The sequence below is a fragment of the Poecilia reticulata genome, linkage group LG17 (genome assembly GCF_000633615.1).
Source record: "Poecilia reticulata strain Guanapo linkage group LG17, Guppy_female_1.0+MT, whole genome shotgun sequence".
NCBI lineage: Eukaryota > Metazoa > Chordata > Actinopteri > Cyprinodontiformes > Poeciliidae > Poecilia > Poecilia reticulata.
In genome coordinates, this window is record NC_024347.1 from 5321308 (window position 1) to 5345663 (window position 24356).

The 24356-nt window shown below is 40.3% G+C and overlaps 1 protein-coding gene across 1 annotated transcript; it reads left to right on the plus strand.

The window, feature by feature from the left end:
• The first annotated feature begins 239 nt into the window (after positions 1 to 239).
• rgs18 (regulator of G protein signaling 18) lies at positions 240 to 21987 on the plus strand. The gene is made up of 7 exons (XM_008433247.2): positions 240 to 610; positions 13699 to 13767; positions 13903 to 14030; positions 14413 to 14517; positions 14768 to 14829; positions 16742 to 16908; positions 20013 to 21987. Exons 3-7 carry the CDS (start codon positions 13909 to 13911, stop codon positions 20265 to 20267), a joined length of 711 nt encoding a protein of 236 aa, XP_008431469.1. The 5' UTR covers positions 240 to 610; positions 13699 to 13767; positions 13903 to 13908; the 3' UTR covers positions 20268 to 21987.
• The last annotated feature ends 2369 nt before the right edge of the window (positions 21988 to 24356 follow it).

Genomic DNA, 24356 nt, shown 5'->3' on the forward strand with positions numbered 1-24356 from the left:
CCAGGTTCTTCCCATCCACCTTGATGGGCGGTTGGACGAAACAGAGCATATTCTTTTTCTTCTTCTTCTTTAGATTTTAACGGCAGCTTGCATCCATTATTGTTGCACTACTGTCATCTGTTGGATCCTAATATATATACCTCAAATTCTCATAATGAGCCCAGTGTTTTTTTAAAAACAAAAAACAAAAAATCTTCTTTTTCCCCTTAATACTATTTAACTGATCAACCACATTCTCGAAATTTCAATTACGAACCAGAACAGCTCTCGAGTAGCTCTGTTATTCGGTGACGGACCAGCAGAGACGATACCGGTTGGCCATTGTGAGCAGCAGAGTGGAGTAGCGAGGACGCTAAGGACTAGTTCACCCCGGAAATCGGCAAATGGCGAGGCTGTAGTGGAACAGATGTTCCAGCAAAATCAGGTGTTAACGGGTTTTACCGTAACACCTGTTCCCAGGACTCGACGAATGGGCCGGACGACTGGATTCGTCCAGGCTGGAATGAGGACGGGAAGGAGAGGCTCGGAAGGGAGATGCCGGCGGCAGAAAGACTGAGCTGAGTCAAAAGCCGAGAGTCGAGCGCTGAGTGACGCCCCGGGAGGAGTTACGGTAAGATTTCGCGTCTTGAAGGTCGCCACTTTGGGGACTCTAGTTGGATCCTTAGGATCCTTAGTTAGAAAGTTGTTTTAGTAAAGGTTTTTGTTTGTTTGTTTGTTTGTTAGGAATGTCTTCGGGACTAGTAGTGACAAGAATGGGACAAAGAGGGGGTGGTAGGAGCGGGGGACATGCGGCACAGGAACTGAGGCCGGAAGTCAAACTCGGGACACCTCGTTGGGGTCACGACCCTCTTTTTATGTGGTGCCCACTATAACTGCGCCACGCGACTCCCTTAGTAGCTGTTTTATCATTTTATCATAATTGAACTTCTAACCTGCTTACTTTTCTATATCAAACCTGCATTTTTTATTTATTTAAATATTTCTAATCTGACTTGATGAGGTTGCTGGACAGTAGTATTTATTCCTGTTAAATGACTTAAAAATATCAGCACCACTTGGTCACCACACCAAAACCCTTCCTATCTTTTCTTCTTACTTTGACGTTTGTGTGACTAATGCGGAAAATTCACTTTACCGTCAATCAAGTTTACAGCTCAGATAGTTTCGTCGGTCCTTTACAGAAGGTCTTTGGAGGTGGCCCGTGGTATCCGCCGACTGAAACCAGCATCGCTGTGATTGTCTCTGCTAGCACAGTGGCTCTGTAGCGGCCTTGACCGTCTGGTTGCCAAACAGAACACGTGAATCGAGCTCAGTCCCCCAGACGGGCTGTTTTTATGTAAAACTAATTAAACTCAAGAGACAAGACAGGGCTCCATTTCACCCATCAGGTTATATATAAAATGTGTGAGTTTTTTTTTTTTTTTTTTCGGTTAGTATTCTCTATGCAGCAACCACCCAGCAGGAGTCATTAAACCTGCGCCGCCATCTGCGCAACTGCAAGCTAAAGCCCCCACAGCTGGATACGGACCTTAGCTTCCTGCAGTGGTGGGCAGTTTTCTCTGCATTACTCAAGCATGGGCCCATAAGTAAGCGGAGCACTTGTCCAGGTTATTAATATTAAATACCATCTTGGATGGGAGTGGTAGGGAATTGCAAATTAAAGTCGATTTACATTTTATACTTAAGAGCATGCCGAGTCTTGTTTAACCCACATGGTAATCAGGAAAAATCTCTTCCCTGATCAGTTTTTTTTTTTTTTTTTCCCTGCTAAGAGTCACAACTGCTTATTCTCATCACCGGCCCACATAAACAAGAATTTTATTACACAATTAATGTACATTTGTACCTTTTAATCCAGTCAAGCAAAACTGTTCTACAATAAAGTGTGCTTTTATCACATCTATAACTTACTTTAGACATTTACTCTTTTTTCCATATACATGTTTTACCTTTTAAAATAACATATTGACGACCTACATGCACATTACACGGGCACACAAGAAAACTTAACACAGATAGAGAATCTCTATGATGCAATAGATATACCACTCAATGCCCACTGTCGGAAACATCAGTCTGCTGACATGCAATGAATTGTTATGATCTCTGATCTCCGGTATTAAAGTCACATGTGATTCATGCCCATCTGCTCCAAACGGCACACTGCTCTCTGCACTGCTGCTGAACGCTGGCACAGCATATAAATCGCGAGGCGCATAATCGCCCAAAAGCAACATCATTCCCAGACTTCCTCTCACGCTGGTCATTTTTATTCTAATATCGACCCTTCTTTTTTTTTTTCTTTATCTCATTCCTAAATGCTCTCAGACGGCTCGGTTCACTCACCACCCTTCTGGCTAAGATCATTTGTGGCTACATATAGTGAAGTTTCTTTTTGTTCTTATCTTCACATACACAACATTATAACCACTGACAGGTGACGGGAATAGCAGTTATTATTTCAGCGTGGTGTGTTAGTGGGTGGTGTGTGTACATGAGGCAGTGAGTGAACCTTTTTGTCCTTAACAAACTGATGTGTTCAATGCAGAGAAAGTTAGCAAATGCTAAGATTTGAGTGGGTTTGACGGCAACCAAACTGTAGTAGCTAGTAGAGGTGTGCGATGCTGCCTTTTTATGGTATTAATTCAATTCCAAGTAAGTATAGCACCAGTTTAGCCTGTTCCGATCTCGGCGGTACTTTTATCCCAGTTTAATATCTTCAAACTTCTGACCCGTGTTTGTAGATTTTCCAATAAAAGATTTTGTTAAAGAATTCGACAGAATTTGGACAAAGTTTGTAGGAGTCTGCAAAATACTTTCATATCATTTTACAGGGTTTAACCTGGAGTATTACAAGCCTGGTGGGCCACCAGGCTTTACTTGCAACCCCACCAGGCTAAGCATTGTTTGTTTGTTTTAGTTTCTTTTTAACGTTTGCCTTTTCTAAGACTTCATAATTGGTGTTTGGGTTTTGTTAATGTCTTCCAGTAACACATTTATAGTTGCCTAGTCATAATTTCAAATTTCCTGTCAACTTTAAAAAAAATTTAGCTCAGAAACATGACTGTCCTAATGCCATTACCACCAGGCTTGGCCACTTTTCATGGGGAAACCCTATGACATGATGAACAGCAGAACAACAAAAGTGCAAAAAATGAGAACAAATTGAAGCAAAACCTTGGTTTGAGGTAGATTTGAAAAACTAAAACACAAAAATCCAAAAAGAAAATCTGAAACTAAAGTATCGATCGTTTCCATCTATCGGTCTGATACTGATACCGACTTGGTATCGATGTTATTGATATCAATTTTTTTAATCGATCCACCCATCTGTAGTGGCAGGATGGGTCAGAGTACGTCCAAACTGCATCTACTCGTCGTACGCACTGGTCAGTACCTATCAAAAGTAAAGATTATTGGTATGCAACTCAATGTTGACATCACTCTTGGATCAGATATGTGCATAAAGTCATATATCCACACAGCACCGTTTTGTCTCCCTGGAGGTCATATTTTAACAAATTTTATACAAGATGTCAAAAAAATAGTTGTGCTGTTAAATAAAATGCAATTCTCTTGAGTTGCATATAAACAAAGTATGCCAATAGATTATTATTGTTATCTGTTATAGATTTGGCAGATAGTTGCAATGCGAGGCTGCAGCCTGCTGTCAGTGGGCAGACTGCTGCTGTAGGCAGAGCTCTGATGCTCTGCTTTAGCTTTTGGAGATACATTATTGTCGAAAAGGAGAAAAGCTTGAGTTTTATGCAATACTTTCAAGAGGTTAACGTTAATTCAAATTATTACAGTAATAATAACTGAGGTGTGAACTCGGCCAACTGGAATTAGAAAGTTGCTTTATTGTTTATCTACCATGGAGCCTAGGGGATTTATTAACATTGGCAGACTGATAGAGGAATTTGATAGAGGGTATGGATATGAGATTTTTAATGGACAAGCTGCTGTTGTTCTAAGTGATGCTAAAAGTGCTAATGATGCTAATTGCTAATAAAAGTTGCTAAAAATGTTGTTTTAATTCTTTTGATTGAAATGGGAAACTATTTTACTGAGCTGCTTTGGTGGAACTTCTCCCAATCTGTTATGTACACACACTTACAGCTAAACAAGTTTATTAATAAACAGATTTAGTAGCTCTGAATGATAATATTAATATGGTCATGCTGTGGCTTATTGAGAATGATGAATATTGTAAATATTTAAACGTAAGGGCACAAATTGGAGCTGTGAAATTGAGAGTAATGTTTCTTCCTATATATCTGCTTACAATGCCGCATCAAAAACGCTAAATGTTTGTGTTCGGATCAGTTGCAAGAAATCCTGCACTGTAACACCTCTAATCATAAGTGTACCGAGGGAGAAACTGGGGTAAACAAATCGTGAGCAGTTAAGGCTCACTGGTTCTCATGGAGAGTGAAGGCTGGCCTGAACGGCCCAGTCCAAGGATCCACATCCACTGGAGCTCAAACTGCTGAAGACGTTAAGAGAGAAAAAATGCACAGAATTCAACACGAAAACACACACAAACATTTACCACACAAAGAACAGAACATTTAATCTGTTACTGTACAATCCTTCTCAGGGTTGGTGTTTACGTTGCGACTAGTAAGAAGTGATCATCTGAACACAGCATTGGTTAATTGGCTAATTTAACCTTCTTTTTAACTGAATCGAAACATAACGAGTTCCACAGCACATCTACATGTTGAGGTAGTCAAAGTCAAGCTAGCATAACTGACCCGTTTCCCTGCCTTACTTTAATTAAAACTTTTATCTGGCCTGTGAAATGTGACACCTTGGACCTTGTTCTAGTTGTCGTGGCGTTGGCGATCGGTCGCAAAGCACTTTCTCATGTCTTTCTTATATCACGCGTACAAATAAGCCGTAAAGCAGTCTGTTGACAACTTGACAGCTAAAATCAATGGTAGTCATCATTGGTGAGAAGTTTTTTTTTTTTGCACACTTGATGTCGTGTTGCTGTGTTAGTCTTAGCACATCAGAGTTGCAGTGACCTTTGACCCTTAAAATGTGACAAATGATTCAATTGGGGATCAAAATTGCAATGAACCTACTGGACTATCAGGCGTGAAGACAGCCTCAGGCATTAACTCGTAATGTCTTAGGCATTTGGTGTAAATTTGTTATTAACTGAGTGGCGAAACATGAGAGACATGCACTGCTTTTAAACTGGTGTCATTAAATGGAATGTCTAAAGCTGCAAATGATGAAAACGAAGAGCTTCCTCAGCCGTGTGGCTGATCTGACGGACGGTGCCCTCTGGAGAAGGATCAAGGTCTTCCCACTGCCCTGCTTCTCTGCTGAGTGCTCATCTAATTTCCTTTATCACAAATGCGTCTTACTTTTAGATAAAAGTAAACCCGCAGAGCCCTCCTGTCGCGCACATAAGAACACAATGATACGGCAGAAAACTCTGTGCATTTGATTGAAGTTTCCCAGCCTTATCTTTGTTTCTTTGTCTGCATGCGTTTGACGTTGCCTCTCTGCAAACCCCGTTGATCGTCTGCAGGGGAGTCCTTGATACACCCGACGTGACATTTGGCTTCATTTTTCTCTCTGGATTTCACCGGGTTTTCAGCCCGACTTTAGACGGAGCAGGCGGAACCAGCCTGCCTAAACAGATGTTTACAAAAAGGAAGTAGCTACTGCCCTCCTTCCCCTTCAACCATGTCAGCACTTTGCCGTTTCAACTTCATCACTTCCCCCTTTTTTGTTTTTTGCCAAGCAACATCTCAATCACCCTCATAAGTGTTTATTTGCATATTATCGCTGCTCACAGATGCACACTTCTGTTTACTGATGCTGCCATACAGGAACAAAACGGGGGTATTTCCCGCATTGCTGGAGCGACATGTAAAGTGAACCAATATGCATCAATCATGTGATTTTTAAATAAGTAGAACTGCTGCACGCTGATAGTAAAAGCCTCCATAGTTGAGTGATACTTCTGACAAGCAGATTATCCTGTGAGGAAAATTACTTTAGCACAAGCCTGTTTTGTTTTTTTTTTTGATATAGGCTATATAAATAAATCTATTTATTCCACTCTGTGCCAACAATGTGATTTGGTAGAATGGAGGGGGAAAAACACAAAGCTGGTGAAAGTTTGGAGTAATTACTAATGAATATTTTAAAATGGTGTTCCAATAATTAAGCAGGGTTCATTTTTAGAGCTCAGCCAAGGCAAAAACTGCATCTGCTGTTTTTGTCCAATCTGCTTTTTAAAATAGATTCAGTCCTTTTGTGATGCAGGAGTTTGAATAAAATACAAAATGTATTTATTCCACAAAAAAATCAGAATATTGTAAAGAAAATTAAAAAAAATAAAAAAATATTTTCACAGTGATGCATGTATTTCTATTAGATTTAAAGTGATGATGTCATTTCAATGTTACGTGAGTGAGTCATTATGTCTTACTCGGCATATTTAATATTGTGCTCGTGACTCTTGACATTTATTGTATGTCAGTCATAAACACATTTTGGATCCCAACTAAATTTTTTGTCTGCTTTAATTTCCCACTTCAGTTTGGTCTGTGTTCATTCACCCATTGGGAATACCGTAAGAAACACAGAATAGAATAAAAAGTGTGCACAGCAGCTTTATTGTGACATCTCCTGCAATTACTGAGTGAAAAATGCAAAATTATTTACAAAAACCTGCTTGTGCATTTGTATTTTTTCGCATTCTAACTTGGAAAAGTTCTCTGAATCCTTCAGATTCTGTGAGCATCTCTTCTCAATCTCTTCTTTTGGGTGACACATTGGTTTTGGAGTCTAACATTAAAATGTTTTTCTGCTGAGGCCTCTCTTTTGTTGATTGGATGTGTGCTTGGACTCTCAACAACAAAACCGCTGAAGGTTTAGGGTCAAAATTGGATCAGTATTTCACTTTTTTTTTTTTCTTGTCCAGCTTGATCAAACACTCAGCTGCATCTGAATTAAAATCACCCCAGAGCAAGACTCAGTCAGCAGATTTGGTTTCTTCAGACCATAAATTAATCCAAACCCTTGAGTTTTTCCAGTGGAGAATCCAGGAGACTGTTATGCAGAACATGACAGCACCTACCAGAACCTCCTGAAGCTTCTTCAGTGTCCCAGCCTCCCTGACCAGTTACTGTCTCTTTTGAATGTTTAAGTTTGGTAACATAACTGCTGTCCTGTTTTTCTATTTTTACTTTTATGCAGTTTGTTTTGATCCTTCAAATTGTCTTTGGCAAAAGGATTCAAACACGCTAATCTCTCTAGGCTAGCTGAACTTTATTTACAGCGAACCAGATTCTTTAAAGTAGATAGAAACGTTTAGCCTGTCCAGGATGTATGTTGCTGTGAAGGTAGAGAAAGTTATGAAATGACTTCTCATGCCGTCATATTTTTACATCAGGAAGAGCTGGCATTTCACCAGCGGTTTGTAGACGTTTGCGTCCACTGGATTTGTTCGTCCAGCATTGTAGAGCATGTGTTTTGTGGGGTAATTGGATCAGATTTGGTTCTTGTTGGGACTCTAATAGTGATGGCGGTAGCAGTTCGTCCCTAAATTGGTCGATTGGGTTGTCGGTTCGTTCACAGCTCCATCCAAATCTTACCTTTGTATCCTCGGGCGAGACACTTTGAGATCCTCTGAACATGATATTACCACTACTCTACAAGTTCAAACCATTTACCATATAACATCTGACCAAAAAAAAAAAAATGGTTTGGCCAATTTGATCAGAAGAAACCCATCCAACGCTCGTAAACAAAGACGTGACACTCGTTGGCAAGAAATGGTTAAGCAACCATAATGATTTGGTCATAATTTAAAACGCATGGAGGCCAGTAACAGGTTTCTAATTAATCCGATTTGCACAGAACCTGCAGTTGTACCACGGTGTTTAGCGGGTTTTAGGGATGACATCATGTTGTCTCCGGGCAGATCATTCAGAAAGGTAAGCAGACACGGAGCGTGCTCTGTATGTACCGGCAACAGGCAGAGACCAAATCCGGTTGTGTTTGGGGTTTGCACAAGGCCAGATGGTTGCATCGTGCGTTTTCTCAGCAGGTGTGGTGGACAGATGTCACAGCTGCGTGATACTGGAACCGACTGCAGCACCAGAACCCGCTCAGTCATCCAGCACTGGGATAGAAAGACTGGAGCATTGCACGGGGCTTTTTAATGTTTACCACACAATGTAACGATCCCTCCATGATGTGGACCAACGGAGATACTGTTTTGCGTGAGAACCAAATGATCAAAATCAGACATAATTGATCTGGGTGCCTGATTATTATTATTTTTTGTATTTTTTTTTTATGCTGCACATAAAAAAAATTGAACTAAACCTTTATGTTTGGTAATTATGAACACATTATGTACTTCTGATCATAAATGATAGATTTAGTTATGTAAATCTGATGGAGCATGTTTGTTAGAAACACAGACCTGGCTTGCTTCAAAACTGCTCTGTTTAAACGTTTTAAAGTTTTCTCCTACTAGCTCACCCAGTAAACACCCTGCGTTGTTTTTGTGATGTTACAGAAGAGAAAGTTAGAGTGGCCTGTGGTGCTGAGGTAAAACAGGGGCTCTACATGTAGACGCTATTGGTTCTCACCACATTCGTGAGGACCTCAGCACCTCTGTTGCTCATCTCTCTCCCCGTCTCTCTCTGCCCATTTCCTGTCTAAAGCTCTGTGATTAAAGGCCACCAGAGCCACAAAGTTAAAAAAATAAATAAATAAATAAAAAAATAAAAAAAATGAAAGTCAGAGAAAAGCTAACTTATTGCTGCCAGCATAAATGACACAATTTCTTTTTATGCAAACTTCACATTTTATGGGAGAGCAACATGAGTCAGAACATGAACAGTCGCATGAGAAAATGAGGACACCATGAGTTTTTATTTATTTATTCATTCTACCTACATATATTTGAACATGTGGATATTTAATACCCATTTCAGCAATACTGAGAGGTTAAAGTGTTTGTTTTTTTTAATGATCATCAAAAACTGAACAAATATTATTTTAAAGTTTTCTAAAGAATATAGTGTGTATTTTCTTGTAACGAATAAATGTGAAGATCCTGACATTTACACCAATTTTAAAAGGTTAAAATTACCTGCAATCGTATCACATTTTGTGTCCATGGTTAGAACATTTCATTATGCCTGGTTAGGGATTTACTGCTTTTGATATGAAAGTGCAAAGATGATTTGCAAGCCTAATTTTCATGGTAGGTGTGGAAGGAGGAACTCTTTGTTCTGAAATAAAGAGATGATAGCCACATTGACGTTTCCCTGAAAGAACCTAAACAAAGGCCAGGATGAGGGCAGCTAGCATCTCTGCAGATCCCAAACATCCTTGAGACAAATTGTTTAAACGTTTACCTCCAGGTCAGCAGTACAGAGAGCTGCTGGCAAACACCAGCAGCCACAGAGACGGTTTCCTCCCTCAGACTGTCTCTGATGAACACAATCAGCACCTTATAGTCAGAGTACGCAGCTAGTAGATGGTGAAAACATAAGCATATTTGGTCTGTAGCAATTCTCCTTTTTTATATAAATAAAAAAGGCAGGCAATATATGCACATATCCTTATTTCATTTAATCTAAATTTTATGTATTTACTTTGTGTGCAGTTAGAATTTGAAAACTGCAGTCAGATTTATTGTTTCTGCACATAATCTCAGCCAGTAAAGATTATTCTGATTTGCAAAGTAATGATCTCAGGACAACTGAGTGGGACATTTAATTGTTAAAACATCCAGATAGAGGACATGCTGTTAGTAAACCAGATGCAGCTCTCCAGGAAAAATGGTTTGGGGGAAAAAGAACACATCAACACATCTAATGTATATTGTCTCTTCTAGCTATTGTATATCACACATTTTTCCCCCATCAAGTTTTCTTTAAAGAAAACTTTAAAGACAGACAGATGACCAGCCTAGGCATGATAGTTGCTAGCCTATCCAATGCTAATGCTAGCCTACTCTTGCTAAGGGAAGATGGAGGAAGAAGTCAATTCAGTACTTGAAATAGGCACTGTATGCCTTGGTTGGTCGCCCTAGGAACATAATAGCATCTAGCTAGCAACTGGCATGTTTCTAGGCATGCTAGCTGCTACTGTGTTAAATAAAAAAAAAAACGACAAAAAAACAAACAAAACAAACACTCGTTGCTGCCAACGAGTTAGCTTTTATGGATAATGCTTTTCGTTATCCATGCTAATGAAAAGCAGAGGAAGATGGCAATGCAGTGATTGACCAGCCTAGATATGTCAGTCATTAGCCTCTCTAGTCGAGGCATGCTAGTTGCTAGCCTATTCAATAGTAATGCTAGCCTACCCATGCTCATGTACAGAGAACGTAGGCAGTTCAATGGGTGACCAACCTAGACATGCTAGTCATCAGCCTCTCTAGGCTAGACATGCTAGTTGCTAGCCCATCCAATGCTAATGCTAGCCTATTTGTGCTCATGTACATCATAGGGAGAAGGCAGCCCAATGGGTAAGCAGCTTAGATATACTAGTCAACAGCCTCTACAAAGCTAAAGCAAGTGATTAGTCTAATTTTCATTTGTGAGTAATGGTCACAAATGACCATTACTCACAAACCTTACTGACAATTGTCAGTAAGGTTCAGATGATGGCTTCATCATCTGAACCATGATTGATGAAGCCAGTCATCAATCAGATCAGTAGCTAGCTTCAGAATGGATATAGTAAGGAAGTGGCTGACATTACTTCCAAATTAACACTAAATTAGTGTTAATTTTGGCACTAATACTGTGCCATAAAAAACTACCAGGTACCAGAAGGTGCTTTATAAAAACATGAGACAGTAGAAATATAAAACCTGAAGCTGAACTGGACCTTCCAACATAACAAGGACTCAAACATCCCATTAAATCCATCACTGACTAGAAGTTTCTCACAGATGTAATTTGAGTTGTTAGCGGTTGGGTGTTTCTCATTTTGAATACACATTTTTGTCTATTTGTTGAATAAGTAACTAAACAGAATATGTGTAATTAAACCACTTTGTAATAAAAAACACAAGACATTGATTTTTTTTTCCACACGGCTATGTAATGCTTTGCCTTCACATCACTTTAAGGCATTATCTTCCCATAAGAATTAAGTGTTGGTGAATAAATCTCAAAATGTCATCCTTTTCATGTTTTATACATCTTAAGTGTTTTCGGTGTGTGTGTGTGTGTGTGTGCGTGTGCGTGTGCGTGTGCGTGCGTGTGCGTGTGTGTGTGTGTGTGTGTGTGTGTGCGCGCGTGTGTGTGCGTGCGTGCGTGCGCGTGTGTGTGTGTGTGTATAAATGCTCGCTACATCGCACAAAGCAGACCCAAGCTAAATCACACTAGAAAAGGCCACATCAACAAGAACAGCCTTTCCCATATATCACTTTAGCTTTATGCTCCATGTCTATAAATGCTTGCATATCTTTTCATATGAACATTTCAAAGGGTGGAAACTAATAAACGGAAGCTGATTGATGCCATTTTATCTCTTGTGGGGTTTTATTAGCTTTGTGTCAGCTCCTCTGTAGGTTGTTCAAAAGAAACCAATAGTTGTTGGAACTAAAGAAAAGCTCCTATTGACTTTCTCTAATCAAATCATCACAATAATTTATGATAAATCTATTACTTGTAGATTTTCAGTGGATTGTTGAATTTGATGCACATACACATGAGGTAAATTTAAGTTCATATTTTTAAAATTGATGCAATATTTTGTTCTTTTTGATGGTGCTAACAGTGTAAGGGGAATTGTTGAAGAAGCGCTTGCTCGCACTTCCTTCCAGAAGTCTTCACATCCCTTGAACTTTTCCACTTCTGGTCATGTTGCAGCCACAAACCTCAATGTGTTTCATTTGGATTTTCTTTGATAGACCAACACACGATATTGCATAAATACGAAGTGAAATGAAATGAGATGTGGTTTTCAAATATATAAATCTAGAAAGTGTGGTGTGCCTCTGTATTGTGAGCCTTTTACTCCAATTCCCCTTAATATAACCTGTAGCAACCAGGGAATAATTTGATCTCAGTATATATCCAGTTGTTGTATGAAGTCTAAAGCAGGTTTTGCTTATTTAACTGTGGGACATGTGCAGAGATTATTCAGAAACACACAAAGTTTAAATGAGGTTTCACATTTCCAAAGCTCAGTGGAATAACATGAACACGTGAGGAGGAAGTGTTCAGAGGGTGGTTCCTTTAAACACTCCTTCAGCCTGTGTGGCATCTGTCTATGGGCGTCACAGACACTGAAACACTCCTCAGTCATAGATGCAGTCTAATCCCGTGGTTATTAAACAGTCAGTGGACATATAGTAAGGCTGAGGTGGGAGGATTGGACTTGAAGACCTGTCCCAACCGATTCTCATCCAGATATCAGATGTGCAGTCACAATCTGTTGTGGGCAAGGGAGGGAAGGTGTATTCCGGGGAAATTGACTTAATCAGACACATGGAACGCAAGAGCAGGGAAAAGGTTCAGTGGATTTCTACTGGCAAACACGATTGACGTTCTGGTAGAGTTAGAGGAACTCGGGAGGGATTAAATAGTGGAGGGTACAGGTAAAACGGAGAGACAGAGGATTAGGCATGGCTGAATAAAACTGATTAGGAATGAAATACTTTGTATGGAGACATGAAAACATGAGCGACATACAGGCATGGCAAGGCAGAAACGCTTCATTACATTGGCATGGATTCCTTAGAGAATCTCTAGAAGACCATTGAAGGTTTTCTTTGAGGAAAACAGAAAAGCCATGAGGTAAGAACAGGAAGTATTAAGAAAGATTAGAGATTGAAACTCGATGCTATCATGTGGGTTGACACTCGGGTAGAGAACCATTTGGTTGCTCGTCAGTAGAGGTGGCCTTATGAGGAAGTGGAGACTCGAGGTTGGTGAAAAAGCACAACACAAACACAACAACAGCCCACAGTCAAAACATAATCCCAATGTTTGGACGTCTAACTTGTCAGTGTTTAGTCCACCATCTAAAAATAAAAAATCTGGCATTTAGCAAACACTACCAAGACATTACCATCTTGGTAGTGTTTACCGAGTCCTTTACCATACAAAGTCCTTCACTATTCTAGTTGTTCCTGGGAGGGAAATCATCCACACTGTTGATCTCTTTTTGGTCCCCTTTTCATGATTTCACCCAGTTATATCTTTATCTGCCGTGTGTCTGATAGTATTATTGTCACCTTTGGCGTTTCCCAGTCAGCTGGACGTTGGCAGAAACCGGTTGAGGACATGGAGATTACATAATATGGCCTTGCTTGGCCTTGAGTAACAGTACAGCAGACTAGGGAGTACAAATCAGGCCTTTACCAGAGAAGCAACCAAGAGTCCCATGGTAACTCTGGAGGAGCTGCAGAGATCCACAGCCCAGAAAATCTATCAACTAGATAACTTATAATTTTTGCACCCAAATACAAAACTCTTCAAGAGGCATAACTACTTCTACATCACTGATCATTCGCCCTATAATGTATCTAAAAAGAACATTTCCCTGAAATCACCTCAGCTATTTTTTTCACTGGCAAATAAAAAAAATGTCCAAGATGTTGCCTTCCCCCGAAAAAGAAGAAAAAAAAATTCTGTTAATTAGCGTAACCATGTTTCTTTGTCAAAAAGACTTTAAGCAATCTGTCGACAGGATGTTGAACCCGAGGGGATTTTCCGTGTCACTGATGGAGCTGCTGGCCCGTTACAGGAAGTGGAGCAGGTATGGGAAATTAAATGTGAGCAGGGTTTATAAAAGATGAGGTGGCTCATCAACTGATGGGTTAAACAGTTTTTTTGTTTTTTTTTCACGGCTCTATTTGTGGCCTACGGCTTTGCACGACACTCACACTGACAGACGAGCATGGAGACGCTGCTTTTTCTATTTCCTCAATTTAACTACATGGCCCCAAAGGAGGAAGCATATTTCAGAATGTTTGCTGTAGAGGACTTGCAGTCACCAGCGATGAAGGACGACAGCAGCAGGTTGGTGTCTGAACTCCACTCCTTTTCAGTCATCTAAAGACTAATTTAGAGCAGATTTACTGAAGATGTTTATTAATATACGTGTGGAACTGGAACTGCAAGGCAGCAGATTGATTTTAATCAACACTACCACTTTTACAGCTTTAAGTCGTTCCCAGCGAGCCTCTCTGCTTTTTATTAAGACTTGTCAGCTAACCTGACTTATCTTTTAGGTCATTCTTTACCACGAGCAAGCGGTGTAATTAATTGTGTGTCATGTCAACCACCGCAAAATGTGTCAGAGAGGAAAAGTCTCCAAATAAGTTGCTGATTTGCTAAATAGTGCCACAAGTGCGGCGCCGAGTGTTTTGGAGCTTGATGTATTTTCTGCCTTGTTTTGCAGACAGAAAGACAAAGAGAGGAAGAGCCGACTAAGCCTTTTTCTCACCAAGTCGGGCTCCCATGAAAACGTCAGTCCCCATAAAAAGACAAACACGACAACGAGCAAGTGAGGCACAATTCATTATTTTCACGTTACAGCCGCTATTATGCCAGGCGACCGTGATTCATTTTTAACCTCCCAGAGTTTCCAGCGGGCCCTGCGTCGACTCATTAGGCGGCATGCAGAAAACCTGGCGAGGAGACGGCTCTCTGAGAATCCCCACAAAAACATTGCTCGCTGCATCATTAGGGAGGATCTGACCGTTCGTCTGACTCTTTTGTCCTGTCTTTTTTTTTATTTTTTTTTTTATCTGCAGCATCTCACCAGAGGCAGCCTTGCAGTGGAGCGACTCCTTTGAAGAGCTGCTGAAGCACACAGGTCAGTCTGAGCCTCGGAAACTTTCACGGCAGCGCTCGTTTAAATTGCTGTCCGAAACAGTCGACTCGACTGTCAGACGCTTTTGCTTTATATGGGCTCAAAACTGGAACAGAGCGCTCGCAGCAATAAATAGACAATGGAGACGACAGCGGGAGTTTCACTACATCTTTTAATGTTTTGTCAGAACAGACAGCAATACAGAAACTGTGCAACTTCCTCCTAATCACAGAAGTAAGACTAGGGGCCACACTGAAACCCTGTGTGCTGTTTTGGAAACATTTTTAAAGATGCCTTTATAGTTACTTGTAGACCTGCTGTGAATATTTTTAATGTTTTTTACTGAAGTTACTCGCGTACATGGGGCTGGTGGTGGTAAATACCAAGGTTTTAAAAAGTTCCAGTTTGAAATTGGTAGTTTTCCATCATACCAGCAACAAAAATCACATTTGGTGAAAGGTATTAATGTTCAGAACATAAATATCAACATGGAAAATGTTTTCTAGAGATTGTTGAAGGACAATCACAGTTACCAGTTAATGCTTATTTATCACAGACCAACTAAAAGCTAAGGAAATTAGATGGACATAAACTCCTGATGAATTCTAATCTTAGTAGACCTACTTTCCACTAGTCACTAATTGTTGATGACGCAGTCAAAAGATGGTGCTATTTTCAGTAAGAATTAAAGTTGGGGTATGTAACTTTTATACAAAACACCTGTTTTACATATTAAAACTGTCACTGTGTCGTGATAGTTTAGCATGAAACAGATAATCTGAAAAAAAAATCAACCATCTCCCAGTGTTCCCTTATATGAATGCTAATGCTAATTAGCATAGCTTACAGATGACTGTAGGTAACTAGTTTTCCTGGAACGGTGAGTTGTTCTGCTGCCATTAGCACATTGAGCAGCGCGCACACGAGGTTGATTGACAACATTAAGACCCTCCTCCTGGATCTGATGGGTTGTTTCTGCAGATGGCAATAGTAGCTAAGGTAGGAGGCAGAGGATCTGTCTTAGCATCTGTCTTGTCATGTACCATCAGGACAAGGTGACAGTTTCACAAATACGTGACAAAGCATGGAAAACATGACATAACACATATTGTGAACATGATTGTTTATGACTGATGTCCTGAAGTGTCATTCGGTAAATAATGACACTTTTAATGCAAAGTTGACACTTAATGGACTTTTAATGCAACTTTTAGTACAACTTTGCATTAAAAGCATCATTGTTTACTGGTCTTGTTCAACTTATTTTAAATCAGAATGGGGAAAAACGGGTTAAGAATTACATTTCTGAGGTGTGCTGTGGTGGTGCAGGGGTTAAGCACAGTCCACATATGGAGTCCTCAGTCCTCGACGTGGCTGTCACAGGCTCGATTCCCGGCCTGGTGACCTTTGCCGCATGTCTTCCCATTCTCTCATTACCCACTTTCCTCTTAACTAACTATCAAATAAAGGCCACTATAGCCAATAAAACCGTTTTTGTTTTTTTTAAAGAATTAAATTTCAGAGAGAACAAATTAAAGAATCCACCAGCATTTACATCAGAATCTACTCAGGATTATGAGAAAGCCGTGTCATTTCTATTGGTCACAGAACAGGCCATGTTCTCTTACACCAGTATCTTTAGCTTACAGACCGCCGTGAACACCAAAGAGTTAATTGTTGGCCAAAGAGCTGACTTTTAAACAGGAAGTCACACTGATCTCTTTTAGTCAGAGTTGGGAAGTTTGGACTTTCTGTCATGCTAACATGCCAATATAATAAAACAACCAATACAGTATTTGACAGAATTTCCCCCAAATTATAGAAAAGTTGATCGACAGTCCCTGTATGTCCAGTAGTAGAACATCTCTCCTTTTACCACATGTTGTTCTAACAGTTTGTGTTTCTGTTTTTTCAGATGGGGTGGAAACCTTCTCTCAGTTCCTCAGGACGGAGTTCAGTGAGGAAAACATCGAGTTCTGGTTGGCCTGCGAAGAATACAAGACCATCGATTCAGAAACCAAGCGGCTGTCCAAAGCCAAATATATTTATACCGTTTATATTGAATCGGAGGCTCCTAAAGAGGTACGGTGGTGGCATCTTTATGTTCTCCAGAACTGCGCAGATTTAATGGCACGGAGCTGTGAACGCGCCAGTGACATTTAGCATTTTCTTAGCTTATCTGTCACTGAGGGCTGATTGAGATGAAATATTTATGTCACCGTTATAAAAATAACCGTGGGCGAGGACTAACACACTCCATAGACATGAGCCTGCGGCGAGCTGACCTTTGTGAACAATCATTAGGTGCAGCAGCTTGCTGAGGTCATGTGCATGCATGCTGCAAAAAGCAGGCCGAGTTATTTCTGTGTGTGAGACAGTTGCGGTTTCCAGACAATTTGCGCTTGATGATGCGACCACCATCTGATGCGCCGTTCAAAGCCTGCAGCAGTTCAGGCTGCTGAGGAGTCTGCTCGTCTGGTTTGAGGTTTTGAACTGTCTTTGCAAAGCTAAAGAGAGCATCTCCCACACACTTTCAGTCTAGAATGAGCACACATTTAAGAGGGTGAAAGGCTTTTTTTTCTCTTCTTTTTTAGCATGGCAGCTTGGCTGACATGAGCATTGTAGTTCCTGTTGTGGACGGTTCGTTTGCAGAAGAGATAAACTTCTACACCAGCATGTAGGATAATAATGCAAGATATGACGAGCGCATTTCACAAAGGGCATGTCTAAAATCATAAAAATGTACCAACACTCTTCCTCGAGCAAATGTGGGACTTCCCCCGTCTTTCTTTGGGGAACCTTTCTCAGCCCTTTATCTGTTGATGTTTTCCAAATTGTGAATCACAGAAATAACTTTCTGATGGTTTTACTACTCCTCACAGAGTTATTAATAGTAGGGCTGCAGCTCACGATGCTTTTAGTAATTCACTATTCTGACCATAAATAATCATTGGTACACTGCAGATTTTTCATTTAACCATTTAAGCTTATTTTATACAGACAAAGAAGGGTTATTTAATCAAAAATGCAAAATGTATATATTTTTTGTACAGAGCATACTCAGAGCAGCTCAATGCTGCTCTGAGTATGTTGCTATTTTCTCAAATTGCATGTTTTAGAGTCTATAATCTAATTAGCGATTAGTAAATTAGTTGACAATTATTACAATCACAATTAATCCCATTAATTGTTTCGACCCTGATTCATGGACGGCATTCATTATTACGACTTTGTGTGATTGGCCAATTCAAAGTACTGCAAAGTTAGGAAGTGTCAGTAAAATTACACATGATTTAAAGTCTTTTTCTTTTTCTTTTTTACAAATACAATATGGTCTCTATTAGAGATGTGCCGATCAGRTTTTTTCTTGCCGATACCGATTCCGATCACCCATGAGGGCCCATCACCGATACCGATCACATAATTATTATTATTTTTTTAATCATAAACACTACCGGTTACATTATGTGGAAAAAGGAACCATGAATTCATCTTAATTTAGACAAAAACTTGTTTTTAATAACTTTTTCCAAGAAGAAAACTAAACAAAACAGGTATTGTGCAAATTGTACTGCTATCAATAATACTATCTTTAACAGACTGAAAACATATGAAGGTTCTGAAGAGGCTAAATAATGCAAAGAGCCAAAATAAAACTTCTCAACATTGCCAAAAAAATTCCAAGTATAAAATGTAACATTCAAAGGCAAATACAGGATCCATTACAATAAACAATCCAGAGTTACTGAATGAAAACTTCCTGATAGCATGGCGGCTAGCTGATTACTGCTAGTTCTGATTGGCTGTTTCTGACTGAGTGGAGTAATTATGCAGAACTGGGAAGAGATCGATATTTTTTTTGAGAGATCTGTCTCATGTTAGGACAGCGAAAGTTTTAATACATATGTAAAATTTATTTTTTTAAGTTAGATGCTGCAGCTTTAAACAGAGGTTCGGTGTGAGAGTCACTACCAGGTGGAGCAGAAGCGGCGCTCCGTCTGAAATATTACTACCTGTAGCACGTAGCAGCGGTTCAACAGCGAGAATAGAACCACATCGCAGCTCGAAGACTTAAATAATTTTGCGGGTTATTTGTTTAGCTTTCTGACCGTCATGCTAATCCGGGTGAGTGTTTGTAGCTGTGCCCTGCTTTACCTGCTATCTGATCCTCCATATGTCTTTTTACTGCAGTGAGCCTCGATGTAGCCAAACTCCGTCAAGTATGGCATTGTTTTTATGCCACATTAGTTTCGTCGTGTCGATGCATTTTGACGTGCTTCAATTTTCCGCCGCAACACGCAAAYTTCCCCAGTCACTCAGTGCGTTATAGTTTCACATCGCTTAGGATTTGTTGCTGCGCGTTTGCGCAGAGTGAAAGAAAGAGGAGACCAGCTGCACAGGCAGACTGCGAAATGAGATGCAGGTAATCGGCAACAAGAGACCGTGATCGGTGATCACCGATCATGCACTTTTTCACGGAAATCGGCCGATTATGATCGGTGGCCGATCGATTGGCACACCTCTAGTCTCTATGCTATGGTGAGAGTAGGGAAGCCATAAGAAGTTTGCAGTTTGCCCCAAGCTGTGGAGGAAACACAGCAAACACATGAAGCAATCTCCACTGGTTGGTTCAGACCTGAATGTGTCTGTCTGGCCTTTAAGCAAAGACTTCACACCGCAATGAAACGCACCAACCCCACCGTTAGGAATGGCTGAATCAAAAGTCCAGTTCTGAATCAAGTTTGAGAATCTGTGGCAAAACCAGAAAACAGATTTTCACTCACTGAGTTTGAGCCATTTGGCAAAAAAAATTGAAAAAATTTCAGACTCTAGGCATGGAAGGCTGGTAGTGAGTCCAAAAGACCTGCGGCTGTAATTACAGTAAAATATGATTTGTTGGATATAAATATATGCCCGCTTTTACAAATTTTATTGTGAAACTTCTCAAATATACACTACTTTTTGTTGGCTGTAACCCATAAAATAGGAAATTTGAGGTTATAATATGACAAAACCTGATAAGTTCGAGGGCTGTCGATTGTTTTGCAAGCTACTCTAAATCTTGACCAACGAAGCTAAAATCATTCGCGTCACTCTGCTGGATATTTGTTTTTAATGCACCGCCTACAAGCCGTGTCTCCTGTTCTAACTGGTTATACTTGATGTTTGACTTTGCTTTAACTCAGGTCAACATCGACTACAACACAAAGATGGCCATCCAGAAAAACATGGAGCACCCAACGAGGGGCTGCTTTGACGCAGCCCAGATGAAAGTCTTCAGCCTGATGAAAAAGGACTCCTACCCAAGGTTCCTGCACTCTGACATTTACATGCGCATCACTCGGAGGAAGGGCCCCGGCGCCACCATGTTCCGTAGAAGGTCACGCTCCTGTGTGTTTAACGAGCGGGGGGAAGCCAAAACCGAGCCCTCTGCTTGGTAATCGCAAACATTGCACAGCTGTGTGGAATGGATTCGCCATCATCCGGGGGACCGTCTCTGATTTGCAACACAACTGTTGAGACACGATGTGGTGTCTTAATTTAGGCCCCACAGGTTCTGATATGTAGAGTGCAATATTTTTGTGTAACCACACTGCTGATGACTTCTCAGACGCAGCACCACAGTGAATTGACATTAATAGTAATTTAAATGTACAATTTGGGAAATATTTCCTTCCATTAGTTTTTGTAAGATTTCTATTCTCGTTTCAGCTTGGTAAATTTCATCCCGTGGTTTTCTCGTTTTACCTTAGAAACGGCTAACAGGGAAGGACAGAAACTGTTGTTGTTTTAATTTAGCTATCTTTATTTTCCTGACGGTTTATGTTTCGTTTTTTTATTTGCCTTGGAAGTTAGAGCCTGGATCTGGGTTAATAATCATCCCTGAACCTTACTGGGTTCCAGACACAGTTTTATAAAAACCACTATGGTTTGCTAACTGTTGTGCTACATTACCATGCTAATAACTATTAGCCTCCCCAGCTAATAATGATGGTATTCCTCGGAGGTTTATTCATCCAAACACTGTAGCAATGTTATCATTAGAATTAATTTATTAACTTTATGAAACAGACGTTAGCATAGCATGGCTGCCATATTGGATTTTCAGGCCAGATTGTGTGAGAAACGTCTGACCTTTCAAGATGGAATTCCAACTTTATGATGGAAGTAATTTTTTCTAATATTAAAGTTGGACATTGTGACATGCAATTTCAGTTTGTGAATTAAAAAGGTAAAACAATTAATCAAAGTAATGGGCTTTTTTGAGACTTGCCATGTTTTTGTATGCCTGCTACCCATTTGTTTCCTAGCAACTTAAAGCCAGCACAGACAGCTGTATTTTATTTGTATTTTTTTGCTTTCCCACGGTGTTTTTCGCTAAGCTAGGGGTAACTTCATGCAGACACGAGCTTGTTAACAGCGCTGTTGTTTCACGCTTGCCTTGAAAACAAAAAGGCATTATTACCAGAAATGTGGATGTATGTATTCTGATTATTCACTTAGCACCAACAGCCCGAATCCATCCTGGGAGGTTATTTAGCAGCGGTAACATTTTCTGCTCCATCGGCTAAAATATACTGAGCCCAGAAAGGGGATTGCTCCGCTGGATGCTTCGTGGATGCGTTGCCTTTGTGATGCACTGAATCACAGCAGCCTTCAGTGAGGATTTTCTTTAAGACTTTCTTAAACCTTCCGAAACTTGAAGGAAAGTGGAAACAGTTGAGGAAGGGATGCAGTTAAAAGTGCTTGTTGAGGCACATTCAACACTTTGTCCTCCCTCTGTACAGCCACGGTATGTTACAGATTCATACCGTTATGCTTAAGTTTTCATTAAAACTGATGATTTGTGTCTCTTACACTGTCGACCCCCAACCCTCTATGTGAATAATAAGCAGTGAAAGCCTGAGGTCGTATTGACTGCGAAGCACCTAACTGTTTTCTTAACATTCGATTAGATCATACATGTCTGCTTGTCGTGATCAGATTCCCTTCTCACACACACCGCGTCTTCTCTGAATACTAATATTATGTCATATAAAGATTGCTGTTTTTTCAGTTGCCATCTAATATAATTTATGTATTATTTGATCTCCTTTGGTATTCAACTGCTGTAAAATGTACATACTCTATGTGGACAACATCAAATAAAAAAACTTTCTTGTAAAATCTGTGTTAATGAGGCCATAAATGACATTAATTGCTTTGAATGAGCGCATAAACAGGACAAATAGAGCTGTAATGTGCACATATTAAGCCAGTGGGAAACACCGGTTGCATGTAGCTCCCTATACTAAATCACTGAAAAATTAATGACCCATATCAGCTCTAACCACTCTGGTGTGGAATTATTTATGTTACTGTATACGGACGGGGCGAGCTGTGCTTTTCGCAAATGGAAGTAAGTATCAACCCAGACGTGCCTCTGCAGAACATCTGCATATTTCCAGCACGCCGAGATTATGTATGGACAGCATTGGGGTTCGCCTCATTTGCGCTGAGGTTTCTAGTAGCCTTCACAAGGTGGAAGTCCTTCGGAGAACATGTTGGTGTCAATCTCCTCAAAATCTCTGCAGAATATCTGAAAAATTCACATTATTTATTCATCCCACTGGAAGACGGCGGCACATGCGCTGGGCTTCGGCAGGGTGAAGGTGTGGGTGGCGCTGGGGTCATGATTTCCTCTAATTGCCTGCTAGCATTAACAAACGTGGATCCGAAAGTTTCCCTGTCAAACAAGTCACAACTCCTCTTAAAGGGATAGCACCGGTGGAAGAAATCTCCCAACGGTGTCTTCATGTAATTGAAATCCAGTTGAGTTTTTCCCCTAAGCCTGAAGCTTCTGGCTGTTCTGAGAAGAGCTAACAGCAAAGCCGACTTCTGCCACCTTTAAATGAAAGCTGTGCTGAGGTTAGAACATTTAAAACATTTCCTCTGAGCTACTAATAGAAAGTAAGGCAGCCTGGAAGGAAGTCTCATCAATTTACTCAAATTGATGAGACTTTTAAAAAATGTAACGCTACTTTACCACAGTGATCATAATGTCTATTCTGTGTCTAAATGGTGCAGAAAAGCCTAGGTTAAAATTGGATTTTATATACATGTATCTATATATTTTTTTCTTTGTTTTTTCAGGTTTTTTAGTGTCATTAAAGGTAAAAATGTTTCATTCCTGAGAGAGAACCATAAAAATAAGAGCAGAAAGAGCTGGGCTGAAACTCTGGAGCCAACACCTTTTTATTTTTCAAAAGAAAATCCCCCTCCCCCCCCCGCACACATGTAAAAATATATATCATCTGTCCCAGTCTGAAATTATTACTACTATGAAATTTTCTTTTCTTTTTTTTTTTTTTTTTTTTACAAATACAAGCTCCTCCTCAGAGCTGCAGTTTCCAAGCAGAGCTTCCGTCTCACAGAGCAGCCCTCCCCCACAGCTCACAGTCAGCTCCTTCAGACTAGCCAGCAGCAATTTGTAAACACCTGGTAGAACTGATCATCAGTGGCACTTATTATATGAACTATTTCTGAGTTCAACGCTCAGGCAAACATTTCTAAACGCTTAATCGAGGAATGCTGATGTGATGACATGCTGAAGGCGGCATGTGAGAACGAGCAGGAGCTTCTGAAAGGGACAAAGTCAAATTTCAAGGCGTTAAATTACAAAGTCAAATTTCTTCTAAGTCATGTTTGGCATATGCAACTTTTTATAACAACTGACTATAACATAGTTACTGGATTGTGTTATAAAAGGATACTATGTGGCTGGAAAACACATAATACACCCCATTTAATAATTTCTGTTTGCACATTCTGCTGTTTATTTAATTTGTTTGAGTTTTTCTTGGCTCTAGTGGCCTTTATTTGAAAGTAGTCTGACAGGAAAGAAGGTAAAGAGAGAGGGGGAAGACATGTCGCCAGGCTGGGAATCAAACCTGTGACCACCACCACAAGGAGGACCACGGTTCTCCATACATGGGTCATGTTTTGCCCCTGCGCCACCACAGCACCCCATTCTGCTGTTTTTTGGGATGATATTCAGGCCCCTTTGTGGCATTTCTGAATTTCTAATTGTCTAATTTTAGGCCCCAGTGCGACCAGGCAGTTTGAATCTAAACTCAAGACTGCATACACTTAACACTGACTCACGGGAGTGAAGTGTGTGAGTTAGCCTCAATGTCATTATTAGGTCTAATGCTCAGTAGGAGTTTTTATATCCTCTAGTTAATAGTTACCCAGAGTGGCACGCTTGACATTTATTAATCTAAGTAGTTGTTTCACTCAGGAAGATCACTGCTGGCGCACAGGGCCAACCTCACTTTCTCATTCAAGTCATCATCGGCTTGTTTTTAAATACCAATTTAAACCTGACACGGGTTTAAAGATTAATTAAAAACAACTTCTACACAAACCACTTTGATGCTGTTGTGATTGGACTCGCTTTAAGATGATGAAGTCCGCTTTGGTCTTGGCCCCTCTCGGATTAGCCTCTAGCTTAAGCCTCCATGGCCGACCACTCTGGATTTGTATCAAAA